At 27.5% G+C, this 14,889-nt stretch overlaps 4 protein-coding genes across 5 annotated transcripts; 2 read left to right on the top strand and 2 right to left on the bottom strand.

Annotated features, from left to right (window-relative positions):
• The first annotated feature begins 280 nt into the window (after positions 1 to 280).
• LOC122711296 (protein chibby homolog 1) lies at positions 281 to 1,242 on the top strand. The gene is made up of 3 exons (XM_043929903.1): positions 281 to 667; positions 753 to 868; positions 997 to 1,242. The coding sequence occupies exons 1-3, from the start codon at positions 484 to 486 to the stop codon at positions 1,093 to 1,095; spliced, it is 399 nt and encodes a 132-aa protein (XP_043785838.1). The 5' UTR covers positions 281 to 483; the 3' UTR covers positions 1,096 to 1,242.
• A 68-nt stretch (positions 1,243 to 1,310) lies between these two features.
• Positions 1,311 to 5,687, bottom strand: LOC122711291 (DNA topoisomerase 3-alpha). The gene is made up of 11 exons (XM_043929896.1): positions 5,408 to 5,687; positions 4,948 to 5,294; positions 4,758 to 4,876; positions 4,340 to 4,686; positions 3,970 to 4,258; positions 3,382 to 3,880; positions 2,913 to 3,258; positions 2,310 to 2,835; positions 1,964 to 2,162; positions 1,632 to 1,876; positions 1,311 to 1,476 (listed from the first exon to the last, which is right to left on the bottom strand). The coding sequence occupies exons 1-11, from the start codon at positions 5,537 to 5,539 to the stop codon at positions 1,436 to 1,438; spliced, it is 3,090 nt and encodes a 1,029-aa protein (XP_043785831.1). The 5' UTR covers positions 5,540 to 5,687; the 3' UTR covers positions 1,311 to 1,435.
• Positions 5,688 to 5,831: 144 nt separating this feature from the next.
• Positions 5,832 to 10,183, top strand: LOC122711292 (E3 ubiquitin-protein ligase MARCHF6). The gene is made up of 6 exons (XM_043929897.1): positions 5,832 to 5,966; positions 6,330 to 6,761; positions 6,854 to 7,642; positions 7,731 to 8,387; positions 8,502 to 8,955; positions 9,121 to 10,183. The coding sequence occupies exons 2-6, from the start codon at positions 6,375 to 6,377 to the stop codon at positions 9,840 to 9,842; spliced, it is 3,009 nt and encodes a 1,002-aa protein (XP_043785832.1). The 5' UTR covers positions 5,832 to 5,966; positions 6,330 to 6,374; the 3' UTR covers positions 9,843 to 10,183.
• A 713-nt stretch (positions 10,184 to 10,896) lies between these two features.
• On the bottom strand, positions 10,897 to 14,554 carry LOC122711290 (DIS3-like exonuclease 2). 2 transcript variants are annotated; one of them, XM_043929894.1, is made up of 7 exons: positions 13,557 to 14,554; positions 13,212 to 13,473; positions 12,500 to 13,017; positions 12,087 to 12,381; positions 11,808 to 12,001; positions 11,437 to 11,719; positions 10,897 to 11,319 (listed from the first exon to the last, which is right to left on the bottom strand). In XM_043929894.1, the coding sequence occupies exons 1-7, from the start codon at positions 14,255 to 14,257 to the stop codon at positions 11,215 to 11,217; spliced, it is 2,358 nt and encodes a 785-aa protein (XP_043785829.1). In that variant the 5' UTR covers positions 14,258 to 14,554; the 3' UTR covers positions 10,897 to 11,214. The 2 variants fall into 2 exon arrangements, with proteins under 2 accessions (XP_043785829.1, XP_043785830.1); XM_043929895.1 differs by lacking the exon at positions 10,897 to 11,319 and having other exon boundaries at positions 11,588 to 11,723.
• Positions 14,555 to 14,889: the final 335 nt, after the last annotated feature.

Genomic DNA, 14,889 nt, shown 5'->3' with positions numbered 1-14,889 from the left:
TACTTATTTTATATATAAGGTATGTACGTTCTTTGTATCATACATCACATCCAAAAAATATAGAAAAAAATACGAATAATGACATTATAATCACGATAGTATTCTATTAAATAAGATAATATCTTATTATCATAATTATTAGCATAATTATCAAAATATATATTATTCACTATTTTTTTTATTTCGTTTTATTTATATTATTTTACGAATAGAATTAGCATACTTTAAAGTTTTTGATATGATACATTTGAAAAGTATATAAGTATATAAAATTGTATAATGTATATGCGCGCGCGCGCGCACGTATATTTAAACATGTAATAAAATATATAAAACAATAAAAAGTTTAATTTCACGTTCGCGTTATTAAATATATATATGTGTATGTATGTATGTATGTGTTTTGATGTTTATTAACCTTAGCGTTTATACGCAATCGTATACGTATCGTTGACAGTATATTATCGGTATATATTATACGCAATGCCATTGTTTTCGAACAAGTTTTCTCCTAAAAAGACTCCTACAAGAAAAGTGGGAGTTTTTTTAGCGAACAAGAATTTCAGTCCAAAACGTATAGAAAAAGAACTCGGTCCTAATATTGGTCCTATACGTTTAAAATTGGGAGATCAAGAAACTGTTTTCGAATCTGGTTCATGGATTCCAGGCAAGTTTTGCATTGACATTTTTATATTATTTTGTTAATATTATATAAGAAATTATATTAATATAAGAAATTTACACAATTTCAGAATCAGGCAAAATCGGAGGCACATATAAAGAAAATGAGAAATTAAAAAAGGAAATAAAGAGATTGGAAGATGAAAATAATTTATTGAAATTAAAATTTGAAGTACTTCTTGATATGGTTATTATCTTATTTTTCTTAAAATATGTAACATCTAATAAATCATTTAACGCCGTTTTTATTTTTTCTTTTTTTTTTATATAAAAATTAGTCTTTTTTTAATTTTTTTTTTTTATTTTTTTTCACAGTTAACACAAACAACAGCAGAATGTCATTCGCAGAAGGAACAATTAAACGAATTGAAACAGATGTTACCATATGATAAAAGCAGAGACGAAGATACTTGATATGAAGATACAAGATCATTCATTCTTTCATCTGATTCATTCTTTTTTCATGTCATATTAAATTTTGGATTTAATTAAATTATTGTTAATAAAAATTATTAATAAAAAATGTTTTATATATATAATATATAATAATAATAATGACAATAATGATTATATTATTAAATTCTTAAATATGACAATAATGATATTTATTGAAAAATAGGATAGGAAAAAGATTGAGAGGAAAAAGAAGGAATCGAAATCGGATCAATTTTATCATGAAATTCAGAAAATAATCAAATCGAATTGAAAAATAATTGTTACTTAACTTTTATAATTTTATTAACATTCTCCTTTATTAATCCATTGCGTTCTCAGGACAAGCTCTTCTTGTATGTCCTAAACATAATAATATGATAAAAATTAAAGAAAAAAAAAAATGAAATTACACACACACAAAATATATATATATATATTAATATAATATAATATAATATATATATATATATATATATTAATATAATATAATAAAATATATATATATATAAACAAACCTTCTATTCCGCAAATTCCACATTTTCTTTTACCAGTAACAACTCGACGTTTTTTTTGTAAATTTTGGAATTGCTCGCTTCTTTCTTTTTTGAATCTTTTTTTACTATTTTCCTGAAACGTATTATTACACGTGGTTTCAACATTTTCATCCGCCCATTGAAAAAATTTACAAGATTCATTCATATTCTTAGGACATGTGTAAAAAGAACGTCCTTTATTGGGACCATCTTTTTTTACAATTCGCCTGCAAAATACACAAGAAATTATTCTTTAAGATCTGAAGAATATCAAAAAAAAAAAAAAAAATATTATATATTAAACATTTGCTCACGTTGTAGCCAATTGATTACAATTACATTTAATTGTTGTAGCTACATTGTAATTATTAACATTCAATTCGGTAATTGTACTAACGAGATTTGAATCTTTACTTGTATTGTTTTGTATATGATCTGACATATTATCTGGTGCCCAAATAAAAAAATCGCAACGAGTATTCATAGGTTTTGCACATTTGTAAAATGCTCTTCCTAAAAAAAAAAAATAATAATAATTATAATTTAACAATTTCTATAATTGTAAAAATGAAATTATACGATTATAATAAATCGTATTTAATGAAAAATACGATTTAAAATAAAATTTAAATAAAAATTCATAAACATTTAAGTTTATACCATGATTTGGTCCTTCCTTTCTTACAATTAATTGAATCGCATTTTCATTACAATTGCATAAAATAACAGAATTTTCATCAATGTCACCCCATATTTTATCTTCATTATTATTTATTTTCGAAATATTAATACTATTATTATCAGTCCATGTATTGTTTTTTAAATTATGTTGTTGTTTGATATTTCGCGATTGCATTGTATTATTGCGATTAATATTCTGATTTCGAATAAATTCTGTAGATATATTACATTCAGATAAATCTGTCTCGTTTTGAATATTTAAAAATGAATAAGTTCCACTGTTCCCTACTGAAGTTGAGCGTGAAATATTAACTTTATCAAATGTATTGCGATAACCGGAATCATCAGTTATTTGAGTTTGACTTTTGATATTTGAGTCCCTTATTTTTAATAATTCATTAAATGTAGGATCACAACCACCTATGCAAGTTTTATAATCCGTACCATAAATAGGATAAGCATTTTTACGTAATTTAAATTTTAATTCATGAATATTTCCTGGACACTAAAAACATTAATGTTAATTATAAATTATACACATTATATAATAACTATAAATATTATAACAAAATAATATTTTACTCGTGAACAAATATTATCCGTAATTTCAACATCTTCGATATATTGTGGGAACCAAATTACATTATTGCATGTTGGATATCCTATACACCCAATATATTTTCCCATCCCTTGTTTCCTATCTTTAAGAGTCATGTCCAAGCCACATTTCGGACATTTAAAAATAGCAATATCTTGAGATGGAAAATTATTTTCTAATTCTTGTATTTTCGTTGGTTGTTCATCGAAGTAATCGGCTAAAGCATTATCAATTAAATTAGCACGTTCCATTGATATTTTAAACAAATCACGATACTTATTTATTTGATTTTCCAATACTTCTTTTGCATTTTTTCGCTTCTCGCATATCCTATGTTGTATACAAAATATACAAAATTAAGATATAATCAAATAAAATACATTTAAATAATAAAATTGAAAATTCTATTTTGTTATGTAAAAAATAATTAAAAGAATTAAAAAATTAACGTACAACTTGAGATCCTTTTCCAATTCAGCTCTTAAGCCTGGTTTAGACATTTGAAATCCCATATTATCGTAACCTAGTACTAAACCTATTCCAAGCTTTCCAGGTATTAAATGCTTTTCATCCATCAAACCTACATATTGTCGTGATTTTATTGTATCTATATGTTCTGCATGAGTAGCATCAGTACCGATGCCGTGCTTATCCATCAAAGTGATCAAATCAGCTTCGGTCAATAATTGTGGTGGACATGTTTCCTCTTCTACCATCTCTATACTGGTCGGTTTAAAAACTTGTCCCTCGCGATAATTATGAATTTTTTGTTCATTCCATTTTTCATATATATATACGTCTAAATAATTCTTCTCTATAATTTGTAAACCATTAGCATTAAATTTTTCTCCAGCTATGTCAATCTCTACAATTACTTGATGACCTATCGCATCACTTGATAGACATGCCAAAAAATGACGGACCACGAATTCATAAACTTTAGCTTCATTACCTATCATTAAATAATTTATCACAAATTAATAACAAAATATTCTTTTCATATCAAATCGAACAATTGTCAAATTTTCAAGAATATATTACCATTTAAATTATCGCAATATTTTATTGGATGTATTGGAGGATGTGCTTGATCACTTTTTTTGCCTCTTCTAGGATTTACTCCTTTTTCTAACAATTGTTGTGCAAAATTACCCCAAGCCGGATTGTTTACTTGTTGATTCACCAATGAAATCAAATTCAATTCTTTTGGAAATATATTGGTTTCTGTACGTGGATAACTAATAAGACCTTGAGTATATAATTTTTCTGCAATTTTCATTATTTCCTTTGCATTTAAATTAAGTTTACGCAATCCTTGCTTTTCCAATTCCTAAACTTATTTAATGTAAATAAATAAATTGTATTTTACTTTTTTTTTTTTTTTCATTTGAACTATTATATTGTTACTTACAATTGTATCTAGTGGTAATGGTCTCCATTTACTTGTAGGTTTACTTGATATCTTTTGTACAGTAGCATTTGGTTGTTCCAAACAAATATCCAAAAATATCTCACAAGGTAATTTTTCAAATAATTTTCCTCTTGCCCATTTAAATTCCACAGAAATATTATCACGAATATCCATTACTTTTATTTTCCAGCATGGTTCAATCTTGAATTCTTCAATAGCTAAAAATCTTTCAACTACAAATCCTAATGTAGGAAATTGACAACTACCATAACTAATTAGCATATCAGCCAAAGTTGTGGGAAATACTTTCCTAAGTCTTAATGTTTGAAATCTTGTAAATGCTGCACCTATAAAATATTGTTCTTGTTGCATTTAAATTTATTGATAAATTTATTTATTATGTATATGTTTAAAATACCTATTCTTAAATCTAATTCACTTCGTACATCAACAGCATCACTAACTGCTTTATCCGGTTCACATAAATTTTGTAGTGATCTATTTACAGATGTTTGTGTGATTTCAGAAAATTTTGCCCTATTAAATATTTATATATTTACATCATATGAAATAAAATTGGAAAATACAATGAATAACGTATTTGATACCTATATATACGAATACTTGGTTTAATCGCACGACAAACTTGAATTATTTCAAAACCTATATTTTCTCCTTCTCGATCACAATCTGTCCAAATAATTAATGCATTGCATTTCTGTACTTCCTTTTCCAAAGTTTTTTTAATCTTAATAGAACTCTCTTGCGAACACTGTTTTACTACTGGTGCATCAAATAAACTCAATGGATGACAACTTTGCCATTTACGATATGTACCAACAAATTCACAATTTAATAAATGACCAGATACTGAGGTCATGATCATATGGCAATTTTTATTCCATAAATACGAATTGAATTCAAAAATTTTATTATATAGCCATAATCCTTCTCTCTATAAAAAAAAATATAAAATAAATATTATTTGTATGAAATTTTATAAAATCTTTTATAAATTTTATAAAAATAAATAAATTTTATAATCAACTGAAAAGATTTTTTAATTACCCGTTTATACGCGCCACGGGACAAATAGGCTGCGATATTTTTCGCAGCATCATTCTTTTCTGCAACATTAAGGACATTCATAATCACAATGAGAACCGTTAAATCATTGATGATACTGATCCCGTTTCTCATAAACGTAACTTTACACAATTTATAACAAAATACATAATAACATAATAAATATAATTGTTTTTTTATTTCAAAAAAGGTTATAAATTATTGCCGCCGTTAAAATTGTTTGGCTATTCAGCCGCCTAAAACAATGTACGAAACATTGTCACTTAATAATTCCTACTGGAAAAAAAAATTTATTTGTTCAATAAATATTAACGAGATTAAGTAATTGTAATTTGATGAAATTTTTATATATTTTAATGTATAATTTTTTATTAATGAAAAGTAATAAAATAATCGTTCATTAGAAAAAACAGTAACTTTTTCATCGCAAATGTTGCAAGTGTGCTAACAGAAGGAAGAAAGAACTGGAAGTGGTAGCAGTAGACATTTTCAATATTTTGCACAGTAATTTTGGATTTTATATATCTTTATCGAGGCATGAGTAAGTAAATATCATTATTATATAGATGATATTATATATTTTATAAAATGAAATTAAATTTTATGAAGTATTGTATACATTTTATATTAAATATTTATTGACACATTCCACATTTTTGATGTAGTCTTTTATTTTTTACTCTTTCATTTTTCTATTTAATGCTATTCTTAATATTTTCCATTCAAATTATACATTAATTATATAATTATACATTTAAACTCGTCTATTTTAATTTCGTATTTTAATAATATCAATAAATTTATGCATATAATTTGTAACATATCTTAAATTATTATTATCCCATTATTTAACAGATACATATTAATTTTGTATTTTTATAATTTTTAAACATTTTTCTTTCAGCAAATTAATCGTTGCTTTAATCAATTATTTTAAACAAAACCAAACATGACGGAGGACATGTCAGGAGCAGACATCTGTAGAGTATGCAGGTCTGAAGGCCTTGCAGACAGGCCTCTTTTTCATCCTTGCATTTGCACAGGCAGTATTAAATGGATACATCAAGAATGTTTAGTACAATGGATGCGATATTCTCGTAAAGAATATTGTGAACTTTGTGGATATCGTTTTTCTTTTACACCAATTTATAGTCCAGATATGCCACGTCGTTTACCATTAAGGGATGTCATTGGAGGATTATTTTCCAATATTGTAACAGCAGTAAAATATTGGTTGCACTATACTCTGGTTGCAATAGCATGGCTAGGAGTTGTTCCATTAACAGCTTGTCGAACTTATAGAGCATTGTTTAGTGGACCTCTTGATCTAGTTCGAGTAAATACTTTCTTTTAATAATTTTAAAATATGTTTTAATTTTTAATATTCTCTAACAAAAGATGAAAATAGCAGTGTATTTTTATTTGCAGATAATGTCATTACCAATGGATATGTTGTCTGCTGAAAATATATCATCAGATGTATTTCACGGATGCTTTGTAGTGACATGTACTTTGTTTGCATTTATTGGTCTAGTGTGGTTAAGGGAACAAATTTTACATGCCGGTGGACCTGATTGGCTCGACCGAGATAATGTACAATTACCTCCCGTTGATAATCCACCACCCAATGCAGAAGTACCAATACAACAATTCCAAGAGCAAAGAGCTCTTCAACAGCAAGAAATTCAAGATAATAATAATGTACCACCTTTTATTGATGAACCACCAATTTTACCAGAACATTCAAATAATGATAATTTGGAAAACGCAGAAGAACATTGGGCAGAGGAGAATAATTTGGCAAATAATCAGAGAATGGATGAAGTTGAAGGAATTGGTAGAGATGTTGAGCAACATGCTGCTCCCAGAAGTGTAGATCAAGAAATAGAACAACTTGTTAGAAATTTAGAACCACCTGTAGTAATTCCTCGAAATATAGAACCATTAATACCACCTAGAGATGCAGAACAACCTGCAGTGCCTAGAGACGAATTGGGCGTAAATGGTGAACAAGCAAATGCAAGAGGTGGTGAAGGATGGAGAGATCAGGCTCAAGGTCAAGCACAAGGAGAAGATGAAGAAGCAAATTGGAATCCATTGGAATGGGATAGACCTGCAGAAGAATTAACTTGGGAACGTCTTTTAGGCTTAGATGGATCCCTTGTTTTTCTCGAACATGTATTCTGGGTCGTTTCGTTAAATACGCTATTTATTATGGTACGATTTATTTATATCTTTTAAATTTTTGAATATGATATGAAGAAATAATTGATCCCTCTTCAAAATATAATATTTTCATTTTCAGGTTTTTGCCTTCTATCCATATTATGTCGGTAGTTTTATAATAGCATTGTTAGATTTACAAGAATATGCAGCTGCTTCACATTTTGAGGGATTAGTAACTACATTATGTGGTTATTGCGTTACTGGAGTAGGATTAGTAATTCTTCATACATTAGCGGCACCTTTAGGTTTTCAAAGGTCTCAACGGCTATTAGGTTTATGTTATGTTATAGTAAAGGTTTCTTTACTATCGGTCGTTGAGATAGGAGTACTTCCTTTGGTTTGCGGTTGGTGGTTAGATATTTGTTCATTAGCAATGTTTGACGCTACACTTCGAGATAGAGAATCTTCGTTTAAGCTAGCTCCTGGTACTTCAATGTTTCTACATTGGTTGGTGGGAATGATTTATATATATTATTTTGCTTCGTTCATTTTGTTACTACGAGAAGTATTACGGCCAGGAGTACTTTGGTTCTTAAGAAATTTAAATGATCCTGATTTTTCTCCTATCCAAGAAATGATACATCTTCCAATCTTAAGACACGTTAGAAGACTTGTAGCATCTGCAGTGATATTTGGAACCGCTATTTTATTAATGCTATGGTTACCTGTAAAACTTTTAAGATGGGCATGGCCGGGATTTTTACCATACACCGTGACTATTCAAAGCGAAGCTCAGGTAAGCAGGTAATTAGTTAAATGAGGAAACGAGAGTTTCTTCATTTTTCTTGCTAATGATTATACATATATATTACATTATTCCTTATTTCTATTTTTTTTCTTTTTTAATCAGATTAGCGAATTATCTTTGGAACTGTTATTATTGCAAGTCATTCTTCCTGCATTATTGGAGCAATCTCATACGCGTACATGGTTAAAAGCTCTAATAAGAGGCTGGTGTCGAGTTGTAGCTTGGATGCTAGATCTCCAATCGTATCTTTTGAGAGAACAAACTGAAGATCCTGGACCGGCAGTAATCGAAGAACCGCAACATCCTGATTTAGGAGCGGCTCATCAAGCATTGTTACAAAGAGGAGGACCGACAGGTTTTCAACCATATATCAGGCCACGCTGGTTTCCTGCTCGTCTAGTTGGTCTTTTGTTTTGTGTTTGCGTTTCTCTTGTTATCGCTAGTTTAATTGCCATGATTCTTCCCGTTTGGCTTGGACGCCGAGTAATGGCATTGTGGATGGTCGGAGCTCCGGCTCCGTCTCCACCTGTATTACCACCTACCTTAAGTGGATCTGGTAAGTTAGCTTTTTAAAGTATAAAATGCTTATTGTTTTTTCTCAATATTATTCAATAACATACGTAGATACATACGTACATACATACACATATACACTTCTGTTTTTTTTTCTTTAATTGATCTCAACTTTTTTTTAATTACATCGTTTTTTTTAATGTTTCAGATAATAACGAAGCTGCAGTTGCTTTATCTGGACGAGTGCATGAATTATATACCATAGCTTGTGGAATGTACGTATGTTGGGCAGCAGCAAGAGGACTAGCCTTAGCATTTTCTTGGTTACCTCGTGGTCGAAGGGCTCTTATAGATAGAATAAAACATTGGGCAATTATAGGTGTAAAAGCATCAGTAGCATTTTTCCTACTTATTGGCCTAATACCACTTTTATTTGGTCTTCTTCTTGAACTAGTCGTTGTAGTACCATTACGTGTACCATTAGAACAAAATGCTATTTTGTTCATCTGGCAAGATTGGGCCCTCGGTGTGTTATATACGAAAATAGCAACCGCTATTATAATGATGGGACCCGATTGGAGAATTCGTCTTGCAATTGAACGGGCATACAACGATGGTATTAGAGAAATAGATTTAAAATTCATCGTTACGGAATTAGCAGCACCGGTGATATGTTGTTTCGGTCTTGCTTTGGCTGTTCCTTATGCCGTAGCTTATGGAATAGTCCCACTTTTGATCACGAATCTACAAACGCAAATTCTTATCGCTAGACATTTATATCCTTTCCTTTTATTAGTACACGTGGTATGTATTGTTATATACTTTCAAATTCGACAGTTTAAAAAGCTTTACGAACATATAAAAAATGACAAATATCTTGTGGGACAAAGACTCGTAAATTACGAACATCAAAATAAATCTCAACCGTAACAACAGTAACAATTATATGCATTATGTTAATATATTTATAGTATAATTTCTTTTCGACGATAACGCGAATTTGATAAAAGATTCTTTAATCTACATTCTCTATCACACTTGATTTTAAACAAATGCTAATTTACATTAATAATTTACATTAATACTTTAATTTTTAGTATTATAATTTAGTATAGGCGATACAAAATAAATTAAAAAGACTGTTACACAATGTATCGCTTTTTCAGTTTATTACAAATATATATATATATATACATTATAGATTGTCGATATTTTTGATCTGAACTAAAAAAATTCTATTGTTTAAAAGAAACAATGATAAAAACAATATTTTGCTAACTAATGTATATTATTTTTCAAAACTCAAGATTCATAATTATTCTTTTATTATTGATCAAATAAACTATTATTTAAAACATAAATTGAAATTTTCAAGTTTAAAAAAATCGTGTACAAAGTTTTATCACTATTTAATGAATTCTAAAAAAAAAATAAATTTCGAAGTACTACGTACTGTTATGAAAGTAAAGCTACATTTTAACTTAAAACTCGTTAGTAACAAAATAACGTAATCATATTTTATTATAAAAAATTAATATTTAAAACAATTGATTTGAATAAAATTAAGAAATATTTATAATTTAATGAAAATAAAGAAAGTCATATTTCTTAAGAAACTTGTCATTACGTTTTCTTTATTTCAACTAATTTGTATTATTTGTAATTTAATTTAAAAAATGAAAAAATTATTGCTATATATATATAATTTCATAAAAAGTAATAGAAATTTTACAGATCCACGCTCAGGAATCTTTTTTAAATAAAAATCTTGATTAATTCTCCAATTATATCTTTTTCATATACAGTTAGAAATATATTTTTTGCATGATACACATAATTTTATGTACAGTATGAAATTAAATATAAGTACGGGCTATTTATTTATATACGTACTAATTGTTCTACAGTTAATATAACTGTATGATCACAAATATGTAAAGATGTTGCCGCGATGTACATTAAAATGTAATTGAAATAAATAATGTTCTTGTGAAATTTTCGATTTATTCTTTCTGTCAATTTCTTCAAAATACACTTGATAAAGTTATATCTCTCTTAAAACCATTTCAAGTTTTTAATATAATGTATGTATGTATAAATATATGTATGGTATGATGTGCGCGCGTACACGCGGTATATATATATTATATATATATATATATATATATATACATACATACATATATATATACACAGCCAAAATATGTACAATATGATTTATATAAAAAGGTATACAGCGATAAAAATATTTGTACAATATTCGATTTCAAATATAATTTACAGCGAACATACGTCAATACTGTTACAATTCTATTTCTTGATTTGGTGGTAAAAGATTACCAATTAATTGAAAAGATTCAGGATGTTTTTCGATTCTCAAATATAATAAACTAAAAACATTTATTACCTGAAAAATATCGAAAAATATCATGTTTTTCATATATTTTTCATATATTTTCTATAAATTTGATTTTATCTAGGTAAAAGAATTTACACAATATGAATGTATAGTTTTACATTATACCTGAGTAACAGCAGGTTTTTTCCAAAAAATGCTTATTGTAGGAACAGAATATTCCGAAGAATATTCAATAACTGCCAATTTTTCTAACTGTGTGATGGAAACTCTTAATTTTATACCAAGTTGACACAATATAACGTTTATAAAATTTTCATTTACATTCAATACGATACCCATTGTAACAATAGGACCTTTTAAATCTATCAAATATGTAAAATATAATTCACTACTTCGTTCTTGAGCCATTTTCGCGCTATACTTTTTTATATTACAATTTGTTGCAATTCTATCTTGACAAAAAAGACATGCAAATATTAAAGATATATTTGTATTTGCATTAATAAATTATTTTATTATTTTCTTAAGTAACTTACGATTTACACAATTTTTTAGACCATTCTTTGGGCATCTCTATATTCTTCATAGTTGAATAAAGTAAACGATGCACTACACAATCAGAATATCTTCTAATTGGAGAAGTAAAATGGGTATAAAGTGGTACATTTAAAGCATAATGTCTCAATTCCTCTTCTGCTGTGACAATTGATGAACATATATATGTTGCTCGCTAAAAATGTATAGAATTATTGAAATTTTTATAAATAGAGTAACAAAATCTTCATACAATAATAAAATCGAATAAAAAATCATACAGTCATAGCTTTGGAACAAAGACTATTGATAACCATCATCCTGTATTTCATTGTTATTTTTGTTTCATTGTTTTCATTCTCTAATCCTTGTTCATAACGTCTAATACTAGCATGTAATGATGCAGACGATTTAATATCTAAATGAATACCAAATCTTTGCAAAGTGTCTTTTGTTACAGTAAGAATATGTTTTGAAGGCTCCCTATGGTTACGTAATAAAGCAGTCTCCGGAATCATAGTATATAATTGTGTAGCAACTGTCATATTAGCTAGTAACATAAATTCTTCTATAAGTCTAAAACATAATATATATGTTATATGTTTTTATACGTAAATTTATAATTTAATTAATGTAAAATATAATATATTATATATTATAATCGTAAAAATATTAATATTAAAAATAACAATACCTGTTACTATCTTTCTGTTCTTCTATATTATATGATATTGGTAAACCCGTAATTCTATCAATCTTAACATATAATTTTGGTTGATCTATTTGTAGTGCGCCATTTTGAAATCTTTTTTTACGCATTTGAATAGCCAGATTGTGTAAAATATTTACTTTTATTGATAAATCATTAAAATTAAAATTTCCACTTATATTTAAAAAGTCATCTGGCCAATTATTTTTTGGATTTTCAATAAATTTCTGGGCATGATAATAGGACATTTGACAGCATGATCTTATTACAGTTTTAGCAAAACGATATTTGACAATTTCTGCATTTCGTGTTATTTCCCAAATAACAGAAAAAGCCAATTTATCTTGACCAGGTGATAAAGAACATATTTGACATAATTGTTTTGGTAACATGTGATATACATTATCTGTCATATATATGGTTGTTGCTCGTTTTGAAACCTGAATATCTAATGGAGATAAAAATTCCATATAATGAGTAACATCGGATATATGCACACCAATCTATAAAAAAGAAATAATACATATATGTATAAATAAATAAATAAATATATAAATAGTACACACACACGGACATGCATTCACGAACATATACACACACATAGATAAAAAAAATAGATAATAAGTAATAGTTGATAAGTAAAAATAAATTGTATAATTTCTTCATAATTGCATAATTGCTCTAATTGCATAATTACTTCATAATTTTCATTTTCCAAAATTTTGCAAGAAACTGAATCATCTAAGTCAACAGCAGCATCAGGATCAATAGTAAATATGCATTCTTGTCTCCAATCTTCCCTATCTTTTAAGTCATTTTCTGTTAAAATATAATCACTATTTGGAAGTCCTTTTATTATATCAGGACTATAAGGTGTAACATCTAAATCATATTCAAGTAATATTGCATTTGATTCTGTTCTTATATCACCAATATTTCCAACTATTTTCTCAATTTTCCTGTAAAGAATATAATATATCAATAATAATTAAAAACTTATAATTAAATAGGAATTCTTTAAATTCCTAAATATATATCATACCCAACTGCAAATTTTGGTTTTATCCAATCAGTTATAACAACCAAATACAATGTGTCTTCATAACTGCTTGGACATACAGCAAATTGTTGCAATGATTCCCTACTTATTTTAACTAATGGCACACGATGATCTCTGGGATAAAAAAATGTAAATGCACCACGTTGTTTAAAACATCCAACTGTTTTTCTTGGATGTATTTTTTCTCGTATACAAACAACAACACCTGTTTTCTGCTTCTGCCCTTGATGGACTTGCCATTTTTCTGGTTGATTTATACATGCTACAACAAAATCACCATCAAAGGCTCGATTTCTATCTCTCAAACCAACAATCAATAGATCATACTGATCATCGGATAAAGATAAATAAGCATATTTATGACACCAGGGATTAATGCGTAAATATCCTTCTACATATTGTGCATCATTGGTATTTTGATTTTTTAAAAGTTTATCAATTTCCTTTTCGGAAATATGTCGTGGAAATGTTTCTTTTTGTTTTGAGGACTTAGATTTTTGACCCTTGATTTCTTTTTCTTTTCTTTCTTCGGAATCTAAATGCACTGATTGCTTATCAGTTTTTCTTACAGAAGATTGTGATATCCCTTTATTTTTATTTTTACTTATCTTATGAGCAAATTTTTCAGCAAATGTGAACTGATTTTGTGTAACAAAATTTGAGGAAATTGATTCGTTTGACATAATTTTAATTTTGAACTTATTACTCACTTAAATACACACGAAAATTAATCGTGATTTTAACAAACAAAATTTATCATGCATAATTGATATTTTTTAACACTATGAGTGTCAAAAATTATATATTTGAATGTGTATTACAAAGGCATACATATGTGACGATAAAGCACTTACGTACGAAAAGAACTAACAAATTTTGGTTATATTTTAAGAATGTTAACAGGTCGTATACTTCCAACAATAAGATTCCAACGACGAGAAAACAGCATTATTTAATACACATCTAATCTTTGTCAAACAACGTACCATAAACTTAATAAAAATATAAATCCCGACTTGGAATCGAAACAATAGCGTCACTTTTTACTCGATGTTGATTATTTGTAAGATTAAATAAGATTTCAAAGTGATACATGTTTCAGCATAAAACATTTATACTTTGTTTGTTAAATATTTTATTCTCAAATCCTTCTTGTTTTTATTTATTTTAATTGATAAAAAAATATATTTAATTATTATTTTTCCATGTTATTACATTCTTCAATTAAAGCATGTTGTTTACGAGATTCGTATTACCAATTGTACAATGAACAACCATATAGGTTAAAATGTTTCAACGTTTCATTGGTTACTTA

Source organism: Apis laboriosa, unplaced genomic scaffold (assembly GCF_014066325.1).
Source record: "Apis laboriosa isolate Shangri-la unplaced genomic scaffold, ASM1406632v1 scaffold16_cov148, whole genome shotgun sequence".
NCBI lineage: Eukaryota > Metazoa > Arthropoda > Insecta > Hymenoptera > Apidae > Apis > Apis laboriosa.
The sequence above is the reverse complement of the archived record's forward strand: the minus strand, read 5'-3'. Positions and strand labels throughout refer to the sequence as shown.

What these genes read in the sequence shown, in the direction of transcription:
- LOC122711296 (XM_043929903.1), top strand. Translation starts at nt 484, where the DNA reads ATGCCATTGTTTTCGAACAAGTTTTCTCCTAAAAAGACTCCTACAAGA. An exon ending in ATCTGGTTCATGGATTCCAG is followed by an intron (nt 668 to 752) that starts GCAAGTTTTGCA and finishes ACACAATTTCAG; the next exon opens with AATCAGGCAAAATCGGAGGC. An exon ending in TTGAAGTACTTCTTGATATG is followed by an intron (nt 869 to 996) that starts GTTATTATCTTA and finishes TTTTTTTCACAG; the next exon opens with TTAACACAAACAACAGCAGA.
- LOC122711291 (XM_043929896.1), bottom strand. Translation starts at nt 5,539, where the DNA reads ATGAGAAACGGGATCAGTATCATCAATGATTTAACGGTTCTCATTGTG. An exon ending in CCCGTGGCGCGTATAAACGG is followed by an intron (nt 5,295 to 5,407) that starts GTAATTAAAAAA and finishes TTTTTTTTATAG; the next exon opens with AGAGAAGGATTATGGCTATA. An exon ending in TGAATTAGATTTAAGAATAG is followed by an intron (nt 4,687 to 4,757) that starts GTATTTTAAACA and finishes AATATTTTATAG; the next exon opens with GTGCAGCATTTACAAGATTT.
- LOC122711292 (XM_043929897.1), top strand. Translation starts at nt 6,375, where the DNA reads ATGACGGAGGACATGTCAGGAGCAGACATCTGTAGAGTATGCAGGTCT. An exon ending in GACCTCTTGATCTAGTTCGA is followed by an intron (nt 6,762 to 6,853) that starts GTAAATACTTTC and finishes TTTTATTTGCAG; the next exon opens with ATAATGTCATTACCAATGGA. An exon ending in ACCTACCTTAAGTGGATCTG is followed by an intron (nt 8,956 to 9,120) that starts GTAAGTTAGCTT and finishes TTAATGTTTCAG; the next exon opens with ATAATAACGAAGCTGCAGTT.
- LOC122711290 (XM_043929894.1), bottom strand. Translation starts at nt 14,257, where the DNA reads ATGTCAAACGAATCAATTTCCTCAAATTTTGTTACACAAAATCAGTTC. An exon ending in TTTGTTCCAAAGCTATGACT is followed by an intron (nt 12,002 to 12,086) that starts GTATGATTTTTT and finishes ATACATTTTTAG; the next exon opens with CGAGCAACATATATATGTTC. An exon ending in TCTAAAAAATTGTGTAAATC is followed by an intron (nt 11,720 to 11,807) that starts GTAAGTTACTTA and finishes TTGTCAAGATAG; the next exon opens with AATTGCAACAAATTGTAATA.